Source organism: Babylonia areolata, chromosome 10, assembly GCF_041734735.1.
Source record: "Babylonia areolata isolate BAREFJ2019XMU chromosome 10, ASM4173473v1, whole genome shotgun sequence".
Lineage (NCBI taxonomy): Eukaryota > Metazoa > Mollusca > Gastropoda > Neogastropoda > Buccinidae > Babylonia > Babylonia areolata.
This window is the reverse complement of record NC_134885.1, coordinates 40782027-40798254: the sequence shown is the minus strand read 5'-3', so window position 1 is coordinate 40798254 and position 16228 is coordinate 40782027. Positions and strand designations below refer to the sequence as shown.

Sequence of the window (16228 nt, the reverse complement as noted above, 5' to 3'; positions counted from 1 at the left end):
TGATAAGAATGGAGAATGGGTGTCTTTGCGTACTCCAAGCTCCCTTCCCCGCTGTTTTTAAACTAAGTGTTAGACGGGCGCAATAGCCGAGTGGTTAAAACGTTGGACTGTCAATCTGAGGGTCCCGGGTTTGAATCACGGTGACGGCGCCTGGTGGGTAAAGGGTGGAGATTTTTACGATCTCCCAGGTCAACATGTGCAGACCTGCTAGTGCCTGAACCCCCTTCGTGTGTATATGCAAGCAGAAGATCAAATACGCATGTTATTAAAGATCCTGTAATCCATGTCAGCGTTCGGTGGGTTATGGAAACAAGAACATACCCAGCATGCACACCCCCGAAAACGGAGAGTGGCTGCCTACATGGCGGGGTAAAAACGGTCATACACGTAAAAGCCCACTCGTGTGCATACGAGTGAACGCAGAAGAAGAAGAAGAAACCAAGTGTTAGCGAGGACCAAGTCGTTATCAGTGGTAAATTCTAGCAGGCGTAGTCTCCTATCTTTGGTATTTTCATGACCATATGGGCCTCAGAAATTCACCATGTCTTCTTGTGCATGTATACCAACCTTTGCATTTCGGTCACCCTGAATGATGAGGAATTCTTTGTCTTGTCAAACTTGCTGAGGACTGTTTCAAGCTTGATGTTGACTTCTCCAGACTGGTCATCACCATAGTCTTATGTAGGGGCATACATTTGTATAACTGTGATATTAAATGGTTTAGCTGGTAAGTGGATTGTTATTGTAGAATGATTGTATTACTCTATTGTCACAACAGATGACGGGCGCAATAGCCGAATGGTTAAAGCGTTGGACTTTCAATCTGAGGGTCCCAGGTTCGAATCACGGTGACGGCGCCTGGTGGGTAAAGGGTGGAGATTTTTACGATCTCCCAGGTCAACATATGTGCAGACCTGCTAGTGCCTGAACCCCCTTCGTGTGTATATGCAAGCAGAAGATCAAATACGCACGTTAAAGATCCTGTAATCCATGTCAGCGTTCGGTGGGTTATGGAAACAAGAACATACCCAGCATGCACACCCCCGAAAACGGAGTATGGCTGCCTACATGGCGGAGTAAAAACGGTCATACACGTAAAAGCCCACTCGTGTGCATACGAGTGAATGCAGAAGAAGAAGAAAAGAAGTCACAACAGATTTGTCTGTGAAATTCAGGCTGCTCTCCTCAGGGAGAGTGGGTCACTACAGTGCAGCACCACCCATATTTTCCCCCTTTTTTCTGCCTGTAAGATGTATTTGATTTCCTGTCAAAGTGGATTGTTCAGAAATTTGTTGGGATGAACACTTTTGTTGCTGTGGGTTCTCAACATGCGCTAAGTGCGTGCAAGAGGTTGATCATCTCATACGAATGACTGACAGTTCTGTGTCTCCACCTGAATGCATATTTTTTGTGTGTTTCTGTTGTTTTTCTCTTTTCAGTAAATCTGCCAGTCAAAGGCAAAAGTGTACAACTGCTGGCTGGGGCGTACCATTCAGGAGTTCTCACAGGTAAGATTGTTGTCTTGTTCTGTAGTTTTATACGTGCATTTCTATCATAAGGAAAGGTATCATAATTATATATTTGTCACAACAGACCTCGCTGTGTGAAATTCAAGTTGCTGTCTCCAGGAAGAGTGTGTTTTCACAGTGCAGCGTCACCCACATTTTTTCTTCTTTCTTTTCTTTTTTCTTTTTTGGTCTGTAAGTGTATTTGTTTTACTATCAAGGTGGAATTTTCTACAGAATTTTGCCAGGGGCAACTGTTTTGCTGCTGTTTGTTCTTTTACTGCAGTGAGTGCATGCTGCACACAGGAATTTAGCTAGCTAATCATGACATAAAAAGAACTAGAATCCAGACCGCCACTGAAGATCAAGTGGAAAGGGGAATAAAAAATCCTGGCCCATATAAGGTATTGGAACATGTAGACACTTGCTTCCTAACAGGGGCTGCATTTCTGCAGAATTTTGCCAGGGGCAACCCTTTTGTTGCTTTGGGTTCTTTTACATGTGTTAGCTACACACAACACCTCAATTTATTGTCCCATTCCAAAAACTAGCACCCAGACCACCACTCCAGGTCTAGATATCAAGGAAGTAAAAAGCATGGTTTGTATGTGGGATTGGAACCCGTGAACACTTGTTTCTTAGTTGGGTGCATGACGGGCGCAATAGCCGAGTGGTTAAAGCGTTGGACTGTCAATCTGAGGGTCCCGGGTTCGAATCACGGTGACGGCGCCTGGTGGGTAAAGGGTGGAGATTTTTACGATCTCCCAGGTCAACATATGTGCAGACCTGCTAGTGCCTGAACCTCCTTCGTGTGTATATGCAAGCAGAAGATCAAATATGCACGTTAAAGATCCTGTAATCCATGTCAGCGTTCGGTGGGTTATGGAAACAAGAACATACCCAGCATGCACACCCCCGAAAATGGAGTATGGCTGCCTACATGGTTGGGTAAAAACGGTCATACATGTAAAAGCCCACTCGTGTGCATACGAGTGAACGCAGAAGAAGAAGTTGGGCGCATTATCATAGGCCACCACTTCACAACTTGTAAACGTGCAATGCATAATACACAAACCAAACATAATCCTTAACACCTCCTTGTCGCTGTTGCAGATTGCCAGGAGGTGTGTGTGTGGGGCTGTAACAAGTTCGGGCAGCTAGCACGAGATCCAAAGGACGCATCTCAGCCGACCCAACCGTCTTGCTTGTCGGCTGAAGTCTTTGGGGGGAAAGCGGTCAAGCAGATTGCGTCTGGATGGACGCACAACTTGGCCTTGACAGGTGAGAGATGCACTGCTCGGTTTTTTCTTTCAGTCTTTGACCAGTTTTAAGACCAGACAGGTTTTCAGCCCTGAAATGGTGATGTAGTTTTTGACTCACTTGTGTAAACAAAGTGAGTCTATGTTTTAACCCGGTGTTCGGTTGTCTGTGTGTGTGTGTGTGTGTGTGTGTCCGTGGTAAACTTTAACATTGACATTTTCTCTGCAAATACTTTGTCAGTTGACACCAAATTAGGCATAAAAATAGGAAAAATTCAGTTCTTTCCAATCATCTTGTTTAAAACAATATTGCACCTCTGGGATGGGCACAAAAAAATAAAAAAATGAAGCCTAATTTTATGCAAACTGCATTTACTGTTATATTTATATTTTTTGTATTCTCTAAACTTGGCACTTTGATCTGATATTCTGACCCAACAACAAGAGCAGTCATTATTATCATTTTTTGTTCAAACAGGAACTTCTTTTGCTAAGCATGGAAGTTTTATTTATTTTGCAAACGTTTTGGTGCAGATAGTAAAAAAGGGAAATTATTCTGTAATTAATGCTAGGGGACTTAATTTGTTTTAAACTGATCTTTCTCATCTTAAACATTCCATTTTGAAATTATACTGAATACATAAAAAGCTTGGATTTTTTTTTTTTTTTTTGGTTAAGTGTATAACAAGTGAGTCTTGAAGGCCTTGCCTCTCTTGTTTTTTTTGTTTTTTTTATCGGCTTGTGTAAAAGCATTATGATTCGATTTGATCTCTGAATGGCTTCTTTGGGGTTGTCCTTGCTGTAAGTATAAGCAGTATGATTTGATTTGATCCTTGAAATGGCCCCTTTGGGGTTGTCCTTGCTGTAAGTATAAGTAGTATAATTTGATTTGATCCCTGAAATGGCCTCTTTGGGGTTTTCCGTGCTGTAAGTATAAGCAGTATAATTTGATTTGATCCCTGAAATGGCCTCTTTGGGGTTGTCCTTGCTGTAAGTATAAGCAGTTGATTGATTTGATCCCTGAAATGGCCTCTTTGGGGTTGTCGAGGCTGTAAGTATAAGCAGTATAATTTGATTTGATCCCTGAAATGGCCCCTTTGGGGTTGTCCTTGCTGTAAGTATAAGAGTATGATTTGATTTGATCCCTGAAATGTCCCCTTTGGGGTTGTCCTTGCTGTAAGTATAAGAGTATGATTTGATTTGATCCCTGAAATGGCCCCTTTGGGGTTGTCCTTGCTGTAAGTATAAGCAGTATGATTTGATTTGATCCCTGAAATGGCCCCTTTGGGGTTGACCGTGCTGTAAGTATTAGCAGCTTCATTTGATTTGATCCCTGAAATGGCCCCTTTGGTGTTTTCAGAGCTGTAAGTATTAGCAGCTTCATTTGATTTGATCCCTGAAATGGCCCCTCTGTGGTTGCCCAGGCTGTCAGTGTACGCAGCATGATTTGATGTGGTCTGAAGATGTGCACGGAGCCAAAGGAAGTTTGTTCCCATGAAACAGTGTGGATGCATTCGCATTGGCAGTGTATGGAAGTATGAGGACTCGTGCACCCACGATGTGTAGCAAAGGTTTTTTGATGAACATTTTAACAGTTTATTTCTGTTGTTTTTTTTCTGTTTGAAATTCCACCATTTTGGAGGGAGCAGGTGATTGAATCCTTTGTAGAGACAGCGTTATAAAACTTGGTGAAAGTGAATCTTCAACAGAGTAATAAAATCGTTTAGTGAATGGTGATAGTGTGAGTTATGGTGCATCCAGAACATATGTAATGGTTCGTATTCCATGTGACAGAGAACGGCGAGGTGTACAGCTGGGGACGTGCAGACTACGGACAGCTGGGGCGGTCATGTGACGGGTCATGTGACCACACTCCAAGACCTGTGGCCGGCGTTCGAGACGCACGAGGTGTGGCATGTGGCTCGGAGCACTGCCTCGCTTTGACAGGTACTCTGTGTGTGTGTGTGGGGGGGGGGGGGGGGGGGGGGGGGGTATTGTTTATGTATGTGTGTAAATCTGCTGAGTGATATGGTTTGTTTCTGTGAGAAGCACATAACTTCGGCTTCGGATCGACTCTGTTTACGCATACCCAGATTCAAACACTTGACTGTTGGCTGCCGTTCTTTCTCTGTCTCTGGACCTTGCAGTTGAAATGAACTTCCTCTTTCGCTTCGTCAAGTCTCCACACTCAGCTCTTTCAAGTCTGGCCTTAAAACCTATCTCTTCCCAAAATAGCCTCCCTATCTTGCCTCTTCCTTGTCTTCAGTTTCTCCAGTTTTAGAGTTATGCATGCGTGTGAATGACTGGTGCGAAAGCGCTTTGATTTGTCTCTGCACAAGATTCAGCGCTATATAAATACCATTAATATTATTATTATTATAACATAATGGGCGCAATGGCCGAGTGGTTAAAGCCTTGGACTTTCAATCTGAGGGTACTGTGTTCAAATCTTGGTAACGGCACCTGGTGGATAAAGGGTGGAGATTTTTCTGATCGCACAGGTCATCATATGTGCAGACCTGCTAGTGCTTGAACTCCCTTAGTGTTTATACACACATAGAAGATCAGACATGCACGTTAAAGATCCTGTAAAATCCATGTCAGCGATAAGTGGGTTATGGAAACAAGACTGAACATACCCAGCATGCACCCCCAGAAAACGTGGTAAATAAACAAAACAGTCGTACACGTAAAATGTTAAATGTCTGTCTGAGTGTGTATGTGTGCGTGCTTGAAATCTGACTGAATGACACGGGAAATAAATGATGAGCATCTGTCAGCTCTACCCAGTTAGGCATCCTGTCGTGCAAATGACCCCGAGTTTGTAAAGTGCTTAGAGCCTGGTCTCCAACTGAGCGTGAGCGCTATATAAGCATCCATGTCAAATAAAATCAAATCAGATATATGGCATTGTCGAGAAGGATTTATGTGCAAGGTGTAGTTAGTGGCTCTGCGATAAGTACTGTGTATGTGTATTGTATGCATTTGATCTTAGGGTAGAAGAATAAATCTCACAATGGTGGTGGTGTGTCCATCGAGATCGATGATGACCATCATTGTCATCCAGCTGGGGGATGGGGGGAGGGTGGTGGTGGGGTGGGGGGGAGGATGCTCATGAATCTATCTGTGAATGCGCAGATGGCTGAATAGTCCAATCTGCGCACGAAATGTTCGCTGACAGTTGGGGCAGACAAAGACAGGCATACCATTGTCAGGGAGCTTGTTTGCCCGTGACTTTCTGGCCTGCCTCTTCTGAACAGCTGAAGAATAAATCTCACAGTACTAAAACAGTGGATAGGGGTATCTGAGATGTATGTGAATGTTGTTTTGCCTGTGAGATTTTCTTTTCCTTTTTTTTTTTTTTTTGCCAAATTCTGTGGGGCCAATATTTATGGTTTTTCAACTGTGGTATGGCCCTTTGCGTTCAGCTGTGCTGTAAGCGTAACAGATAAATAAACAATAAATAAATAAATAAATAAATAATTATTTTCAGTTTTCAGCCCTGGTATGGCCCTTTGTGGTTGGCTGTGCTATAAGAATCAAAGATAAATAGGTAATAATCAATTAGATAAACAAATAAGTAATCAGTTCATTAAATGTGGCAGTGTTTTCATGTTGCACAGTCAGGAGGAGACTTTAAATTAAAAAACAACGGGTTGGGGGGCGTGGGGGGTGGGGTGGGGGCTGGGGATAAGAAAGTGGTGTCCATTATTTTTTCCTTTTTTTTAAAATTTTCTTTCTTCCAGGCGACGGCAAGCTGCTGTGCTGGGGATGGAATGAGCACGGCATGTGCGGCACAGGCAACGAGAGTGACGTGCCCTTGCCAATGCAGGTGGCGCTGCAGGTGAAAGGAACACTGTCAGTCGGCTGTGGTGCTGGACACTCTTTCGCTTTTGTCGGCAGATGATGCAGGGAGGGAGGGAAAAGTTGTTGGCTTTGAGGCATTTCATGTGGGTGATGCAATACAACATCTGTGATCTTTAACTCTCTCCATACGAACGGCGAAAGAGACGACGTTAACAGCGTTTCACCCCAATTACCACCATCAAAATATTGCAAGCGGAACGCTCTTATACTGAAGAAGTGAATGTTGACAAAGAATACCACAATTCTGACGACGGAAGCTAAACGTTGGGTCATTCAGACACCCACTGGACATCCGAGGGGTCTGTGTAGAGGAGAAGAGGACTGGCCGTACTGAGTGAGTTAACATTCCTCCTGTTACGTTTGATCGGTTTTAGATCGTGTTTGAATCCGTGGTGATTGATCCTCATCTGATAAATGTAGCATTTGTGCTGCAGCAAAACCAAAACTGTGTGCATTGTTTTGTGAAATGAGTGATGTGAGAGTATCGCTACAAAAATGGTACCCCCCCAAAACCCCCCCCAAACCCCCCCCCCCCCCCCTCCCCCCCCCCCCCCCCAAAAAAAAAAACCCAACAAAAAATAAAAACAACAAACAGACAAACAGGACACAGAAAAAAAGAAGTAAGGTCGGTGTGTGTATGTGTGATGGGCTGAATGCATGGAAAGTGAGTAGTTTTATGCCAGCAATTTTTTCTTTATGCTATATTTTTAGTATTAGCTTGTTCATGTTTTTTAATAGATGAGTAAATTTCAAAGAAATTTTAAAAATATACACACAAAATCACACACTACACAATATAATGCACATATCACATCTCAGCACTTCACAATACTTATCACAATGAAACGACAGTTGCAACAACTGAATGGTTAAAGCATTGGACCGTCAATCTGATAGTCCCAGGATCGAATCACAGTCACGGCGCATGGTGGGTAAAGGGAGGAGATTTTTCCAATCTCCCAGGTCAACAGATGTGCAGACATGCTAGTGCGTGAACCCCATTCGTGTATATATATGCTTGCAGAAGAGGAAATACACTCGTTTAAGATCCTGTAATTCATGTCGGCGTTTGATGGGTTACGGAAACAAGAACATACTTGGCATGCATACTCCCCCGTCTCCCCAACCCTCTGCTCCCTGAAAACGGAGTATGACTGCCTACATGGTGGGGGAAAAAGCGGTCATAGACATAAAAGCTCACTTTTGTGTATGAGTTAACGTTGGAGTCGCAGCCCACAATCGAAGAAGAAGAATACAGTTATTTAGAAATCAAATTTTTCCTTGAAGATGTACTGACCATATAATGATTATGATAAATTATAAGAATGATGATGATGATGATAATAATTATACAAATAAATTTATTTAGCAGAACCCTGCACAAACATCCAACCAAACGCTTAAATATCACTTTATATTCATACACACACAAAATCACACACAACACAGCATAATAATGCACATACCTTATCACAACACTTCACAATACTTATTACAGTTAAACGAAAATTGGTATTATCTCTAAACCTACAATGTGCAGATTTCTTCAAAATTGAGCAGGGCCTATCTGGGGCTTCCCAAATAGTGATCAATGAACAAGATGCTGAACATTACGTCCATGGCATGGGAGATTTCTTCCCACCCCTTTTGCAGCAAAACTGTCACAGTATGTGTTTATGAATGTGTCATGGAAGCTTGTGTGTGTGTGTGTGTGTGTGTGTGTTGTGTGTGTGTTGTGGGGGCTGGGGAATGTGTGTGTGTGTGGGGGGGCATTGTGCATGTGTTTGATTGCGTTGATTGGGGGAGCGGTGTGCTAGTGTGGCTGCACAAATACATGCATGTGCTTGTCTTATGAGATCTGTACCGTAAGTGTATGTGCGTGTGCATTTGTGTGTGTATGCGCATCCATAATCCCGCTAAGTGACACTTCATGTGTTTGTGAACCGCACTTAAGGTATATGTGTCGGTGTTGGTTTGGGGTGGGACCTTGGACGGCACCTTTGTTGGTTAAACATTGATGTGTGTGAGACTGCAAATTGTTGTGATGGGTTTAAGTGAAAGTTGGGCATCTGCTCTTTAAAAAAAAAAAAAAAAAAAAAAATTATTTAAAAAAAATTTTTGGTAGCAGATATTGTGTAGAGTATATGGACTAGTCCATGTGCTTTGAAATCATCATAATACGTATCACACCAACATACCACCAACATTAAGTTGACCCAACTTACTAAGGTCCCTGGCCATAAATATCTTTCATAAAATGTTTTGCTGATCTTGGACATAAATTTTCCAGGAAAAGAAACAGACCTTTCAAAATACAGTTCGCTTGGACCATGCTGTCCAGGAAATCAAAAGAAAATACCTGTTTGCTTGTCCACAAAGTTACTGCAACAAGCTATGCTACACCAACCTCTCATTATAAAAAAAAAAAAATTAAAAAAAAAAAAAAAAAAAAGAAGAAGAAGAAATTACTCTGATCTACATTCCTTTAAGTCAGATCTGAAAACTTACCTTTTCCATAAGCATTTTTGTTCTGGGCGGAATGGTTAAAGAAAGGTATGCTTATTGGCAAGTATCTTTGTGCTAGTATTTTTACAGTCCTGTTTTAATGCATTGAATGCATTGTGTATTTTATGTGGTTTCGGTCTAAGATGTGATGTCATTTTTTTCCATCTGGTTATTTTTAATGGGCATGTGTGTGTGTGTGTGTGTGCGTGCGTGCATGTGTTTGTGAGGTTACAATGCTCTGGTACGCATGTGTAAGTGTGTAGGCATGTGTCCGAACAGAATTCTATGTTAGAAAATAAGAAAGATTTTAATTCTTATGCAATTTTGTTTTTAGTGCAGCTGATATTTAATATCAGTGTGTGTGTGTGTGTCTGTAAGGGAGGGACGTTTATATAATCTCTGTGTGTGGGTGTGTGTGTGTTCTATAAAATGCATTTTGTTTTAATCTAAGCCTTATTTATTTCATAGCTTTTATAATCTTTAGTGTGCTTTTGCATTCATATGAACACACTGGATGTTTTCCATTGTCAGATAGCGGTTGATATTTGTTTAAGGCATGTTTTTAGTCAACTATGATGTAAGGCGCTTTGAACAGCATTGGTGCTGGATATCGCGCCATAGAAAAACTATGTATTATTATTATTATTATATATGTATATATGAAAGATTAAGTTTGATCAGGTCGTTCCTGCTTTGTTCTGCCCCTTATCTACATATGACTTTAGAAAATATATATTAATATTTTTTAAAGCAAATCCCTTCTGTCTGAAAACGGTTTTAGGTTGAAGGTTCCATTGCCTTATACGGCCATACGGGCAGTGAATTCATATTCACTGTGTCAAGGACTTTGCTTGGGAAGGTGCGACCCAGTTCTTCCCTCTGTCAATATGACCTTCCCCGACTGAATCATGGAGTGAGGAAAATATGAGTTTGAGTGTCTTTCCCAAGGACAAAACACCACGGGGCGTCAAAATCTATGGTGAACACCAAGTCAGATGTCACACGCCCTATCGATTCTGCCGCTGTGCGTTTTAATGCATCCACTGTCAAAACTGCAAGATGTTTACCGAGCCAGTACGGAATCATTCTTTAAAATTAAGAAAAGAAATTTAGTTTGATTTGTTTGCCTCGAGCTTTGAAAAACCCTAGGACCACAATATCTGTGAAATATCCTCGGGTCACTACTACCTGAACAACCCTTGGGCCACTATTGTCACACTAAAACATTATGGCTCTGAAAATATCCTGGGCCACTATTGTCACACTAAAACCTTATGGCTATGAAAATATCTTGGGCTACTATTGTCAAACTAAAACATTATGGTTATGAAAATATCTTGGGCTACTGACACACTAAAACATTATGGCTCTGAAAATATCCTCGGCCACTATTGTCACACTAAAACATTATGGCTCTGAAAATATCCTGGGCCAATATTGTCACACTAAAACATGGCTATGAAAATATCCTGGGCCAATATTGTCACACTAAAACATTATGGCATGAAAATATCCTGGGCCACTATTGTCACACTAAAACATTATGGCTCTGAAAATATCCTGGGCCAATATTGTCACACTAAAACATGGCTATGAAAATATCCTGGGCCAATATTGTCACACTAAAACATTATGGCATGTAAATATCCTGGGCCACTATTGTCACACTAAAGCATTATGGCTCTGAAAATATCCTGGGCCACTATTGTCACACTAAAACATTATGGCTATGAAAATATCTTGGGCTACTATTGTCAAACTAAAACATTATGGCTATGAAAATATCCTGGGCCACTATTGTCACACTAAAGCATTATGGCTCTGAAAATATCCTGGGCCAATATTGTCACACTAAAACAGTATGGCTATGAAAATATCCTGGGCCACTATTGTCACACTAAAACAGTATGGCTCTGAAAATATCCTGGGCCAATATTGTCACACTAAAAAAATATGGCTATGAAAATATCCTGGGCCAATATTGTCACACTAAAACATTATGGCTATGAAAATATCATGGGCACCTATTGTCACACTAAATAATTATGGCTCTGAAAATATCCTGGGCCACTATTGTCACACTAAAACATGGCTATGAAAATATTCTGGGCCAATATTTTCGCACTAAAACATGTCTATGAAAATATCTTGGGCCACTATTGTAACACTAAAACAGTATGGCTCTGAAAATATCCTGGGCCACTATTGTAACACTAAAACATTATGGCTATGAAAATATCCTGGGCCACTATTGTCACACTAAAACATTATGGATCTGAAAATATCCTGGGCCACTATTGTCACACTAAAACATTATGGCTATGAAAATATCCTGGGCCACTATTGTCACACTAAAACAGTATGGCTCTGAAAATATCCTGGGCCAATATTGTCACACTAAAACATGGCTATGAAAATATCCTGGGCCACTATTGTCACACTAAAACATGGCTATGAAAATATCCTGGGCCACTATTGTCACAATGAAACAGTATGGCTCTGAAAATATCCTGGGCCACTATTGTAACACTAAAACATCATGGCTATGAAAATATCCTGGGCCACTATTGTCACACTAAAACATTATGGATCTGAAAATATCCTGGGCCAATATTGTCACACTAAAACATTATGGCTATGAAAATATCCTGGGCCAATATTGTCACACTAAAACATGGCTATGAAAATATCCTGGGCCACTATTGTCACACTAAAACATGGCTATGAAAATATCCTGGACCACTATTGTCACACTAAAACATGGCTATGAAAATATCCTGGGCCACTATTGTCACACTGAAACAGTATGGTTCTGAAAATATCCTGGGCCACTATTGTCACACTAAAACATTATGGCTCTGAAAATATCCTGGGCCACTATTGTCACACTAAAACATGGCTATGAAAATATCCTGGGCCACTATTGTCACACTAAAACAGTATGGCTCTGAAAATATCCTGGGCCACTATTGTCACACTAAAACAGTATGGCTCTGAAAATATCCTGGGCCAATATTGTCACACTAAAACATTATGGCTATGAAAATATCCTGGGCCACTATTGTAACACTAAAACATTATGGCTATGAAAATATCCTGGGCCACTATTGTCACACTAAAACATTATGGCTATGAAAATATCCTGGGCCACTATTGTCACACTAAAACATTATGGATCTGAAAATATCCTGGGCCACTATTGTCACACTAAAGCATTATGGCTCTGAAAATATCCTGGGCCACTATTGTCACACTAAAACATTATGGCTATGAAAATATCCTGGGCCACTATTGTCACACTAAAACATTATGGATCTGAAAATATCCTGGGCCAATATTGTCACACTAAAACATGGCTATGAAAATATCCTGGGCCACTATTGTCACACTAAAACATGGCTATAAAAATATCCTGGGCCACTATTGTCACACTAAAACATTGCTATGAAATATCCTGGGCCAATATTGTCACACTAAAACATTATAGCTATGAAAATATCCTGGGCCACTATTGTCACACTAGAACATTATGGCTATGAAAATATCTTGGGCCACTATGGCTAATAAAACAAGCCACCATTAAAAAAACCAAAAAAACCAAACCAAACAAAACAAAAAAACTCAGGGCCACCAGTTCTGATAAACACTCAGATCATTAGCTCTGATATTGTGTCTGGGTTTCTATTTAAAAAAAAAATCCAACAAAACAAAGGCTTTAGCTTTGAAAAACCATCAGGCACTGGAATAAAAAAAAAAAAAAAATCCTCAGACAAAAGCTGTGAAAAACCCTGAGGCACAAATTGTAAAAAACCCAACAAAAACCACCCACCCTCGTGCACTAGCTGTGAAAAGTCATGAGGAACTAACTGTAAACAACAAACCAACAGAAAAGCACCAGCTGTGAAAAATCATCAGGCACCAGCTGTGAAAAAAAGCAACAACAAAAACAGAAAAAAGACAACCAGCTGTGAAAATCTATCGGGCACTATAAGTGACCCCCCCCCCCTCCGCTCCCCCCCACCCAACCCCCGACCCCCTACCCCTCACCCCACCCCACGGGCACAAGATGTGGAAACCCCTCGTGCACATTATCATTACACGCTGATGAGGACTTTGAAGTACTAAAGACCCTACAGTGACATCAAAACGGCAGTCTCCTTCAAGGTAATGTCTTCCTCCAGTCGGTGGAAGTTAACTGTTTTGAACATGTGGGTCAGAAACAACAGATAACGTAGCCACGGACCCCTCGGGAGATACGGCTGACGGGACTATCCGTCGAAGGATAGGCGAAGGAGTGGGAAAGCGTGGCGCAATTTAAGTCTGTGATAGAGTGGGGGGAGGGGGGGGGGGGGAGGGGTTTGATTGGGAGCAGAGGATAGGACACCTGATAAAACAATAACAATGATGCCAACAGAACGATAACGCGTTCAAGTAGTCACCAAGATGAATACTCTCTCCCCCCCCCCCCCCCCCCCCCCCCCCTGAGTCCCATTTTTCCTTGGGTGCACAGGATTTGAACTAAGAAACGTCAAATGCGAGCCTAGCGTTCAGCCAAGCAGGCGGCTTCTTCACCTCCTTTCTTCATGTCAGCCTGTCGATCTGTCTGCAGGCTCCCCAACAGTGCATTCTCTCTCGCCTTACCATTGTATGTTCTTGTCTCCCTGTCTTGCAGTATCCCGTTTATTGTTAAATGCCCCAACCTGGAATGTGGAAAACTAACAAAAAGAACAAAATCAAAACAAAAAAACAAAAACACACACCACAAATCACGCACGCACACATACACAGACGCACACAGACGCGCGCGCACGCGCACACACACACACGTACGCACAACCAACCCCCACCCCTAAAACAACAACGACAACAACCCCCCCCAAAAAAAAAAACAACAAAAAAACACCACAAATCACACACACACACGCACACACACACACACACACGTACGCACAACAACCCCCCCCCCAAAAAACCCCAAACAAAAAAACAAACAAAAACAAAACAAAACAAAAAACCCCCACAAATCACACACACACACACACACACACACACACACACACACAACCCCCCCCACCCAAACGTCCCAAAACAACAAAAAAACAAACAGAAACCAAACCACATCCAGAGGAAGGGCCCAGCAGAGGGACTGGCGGAACAAAGGGATGTCACAGCCACGTGGTTAGAGCGTTGGACTTTCAGTCTCTAGGTTCAGAGTTCCATCCCCGTATCGGCGCCCGGACAGGACAACACACACACACACACACACACACACACACGCACATGCACATGCACATGCACAACACATATGCAACAAATACGTAGTCTCAAAGATATGAAAGCACAAACAAATGTGCACAGGTCCAACATTACACATTAAAGCACACGACCCCCGACACACACACGCACACATACACACACGCACACACACACACACGCACACACACACATACACACACTGTGACACACACACACGCACACACACACACACGCACACATACACACACACACACACATACACGCACACACGCACACACACACATACACACACACACGCACACACTGTGACACACACACACGCAAACACACACACACACACACACACACACACACACACACGCACACACACACACACACACACACAAGACACCAAACAACCCCCCCAAACCAATAACAACTATGGAGATGGATGTTTTTATGTCGAATTTCTTTTGCCACTGTGTCACGTGTTTTACAAGTTGTGCTGTTAGTTTTATATTGACTTTACCATCATATACGTATGTTCTATGTGTGTCTGCATACACAATGCGTGCATGAGTGCCCGCGCAAGTGTCCGCTCGTGCGTCTGTGTACTTTGAATAACGGTAAGATGATACTCGGGCTGGCTTTGACCTTTAGAGTGTGTTTTATGCTGAAGGGCCTATACTTTTTTTTTCATATTTATTTTTTATTTTTACCGTTCTGTGTGTAATCAGCAGGTCACAATCTTCCCCACTCCTAATTTCTCCAGCTGTGATAATGAATCAATTTTGGTTCTGAATGTTCGCGAACCTAAAAACGTAAAATAATGCCATTGCTGATTAGGTCAAGAAGATGATGATGAAGAAGAAGAAGAAGAAGAAGAAGAAGAAACGTGATCACTGACTGAGCTAACACACCCATATCGCTCAATTATCAATAAAACAGCAATTATCGATTCTCCAGAACTTGAAGGTGTTGGCCTATTGTCCAAACAGATAACGAAAGGAGGTTAAGTACGCGGTCCTAGAGGAAAAAAACACAACACCGTGTTTTCATGTTAATGAAGAAGTTGGCTTGATTCTGATAAAACAATACTTGGTAGGCGTGTTATCAAAGCAAAGGATGGGAAACTCGGAAAAGAAAAAGCAGCATGTATTTTCACGTTCACACTCACTCTCTCTCTCTCTCTCTCTCGCGCGCGCGTGTGTGTGAGGGGGAGGTGGGGGTGCGGAGGGAGGTGGGGTAGAGGATTATTTATTCACCTTTTTTTTCTTTTTCCTCAAGGCCTGACTAAACGCGTTGGGTTACGCTGCTGGTCAGGCATCTGCTTGGCAGATGTGGTGTAGCGTATATGGATTTGTCCGAACGCAGTGACGCCTCCTTGAGCTACTGATACTGAAACTGAAACTCTCGCACACATAGGCGTACGGCATTCGTAACAGAGGGCGTCAACAGAAAATAACACAACGGCACCGGTTCAAACTGGTTGTGACGGCAGTTTCCGTTTCCGTTTCAGTAGCTCAAGGAGGCGTCACTGCGTTCGGACAAATCCATATACGCTACACCACATCTGCCAAGCAGATGCCTGACCAGCAGCGTAACCCAACGCGCTTAGTCAGGCCTTGAGAAAAAGAAAAAAGAAAAAAAAAGGTGAATAAATAATAGATAAGCTTACATAAATAAATAAATAAATAATAATTATAATATAAAAAAGGTAGTAGTAATAATTAAAAAAGAAAAGAAAAAAAAGACAAAAAAGAAGAAGAAAAAAAGACAACAATGATGATAAATTAGCAAATAAATGTAAAACATGAAGACACACATTCACACATACACCCACACATGCATAACAGA

At 41.9% G+C, this 16228-nt stretch overlaps 1 protein-coding gene across 2 annotated transcripts in view; it reads left to right on the top strand.

The window, feature by feature from the left end:
* Positions 1 to 7070, top strand: part of LOC143286596 (secretion-regulating guanine nucleotide exchange factor-like) — a 29060-nt gene extending 21990 nt beyond the window's left edge. For both annotated transcript variants that reach the window (XM_076594224.1, XM_076594225.1), the window contains exons 7-10: positions 1440 to 1508; positions 2619 to 2786; positions 4559 to 4711; positions 6511 to 7070. In XM_076594224.1, coding sequence (XP_076450339.1) covers positions 1440 to 1508; positions 2619 to 2786; positions 4559 to 4711; positions 6511 to 6671 — 551 coding nt within the window. In that variant the 3' untranslated portion in view covers positions 6672 to 7070. The remainder of the gene's footprint in view (positions 1 to 1439; positions 1509 to 2618; positions 2787 to 4558; positions 4712 to 6510) is intronic.
* The last annotated feature ends 9158 nt before the right edge of the window (positions 7071 to 16228 follow it).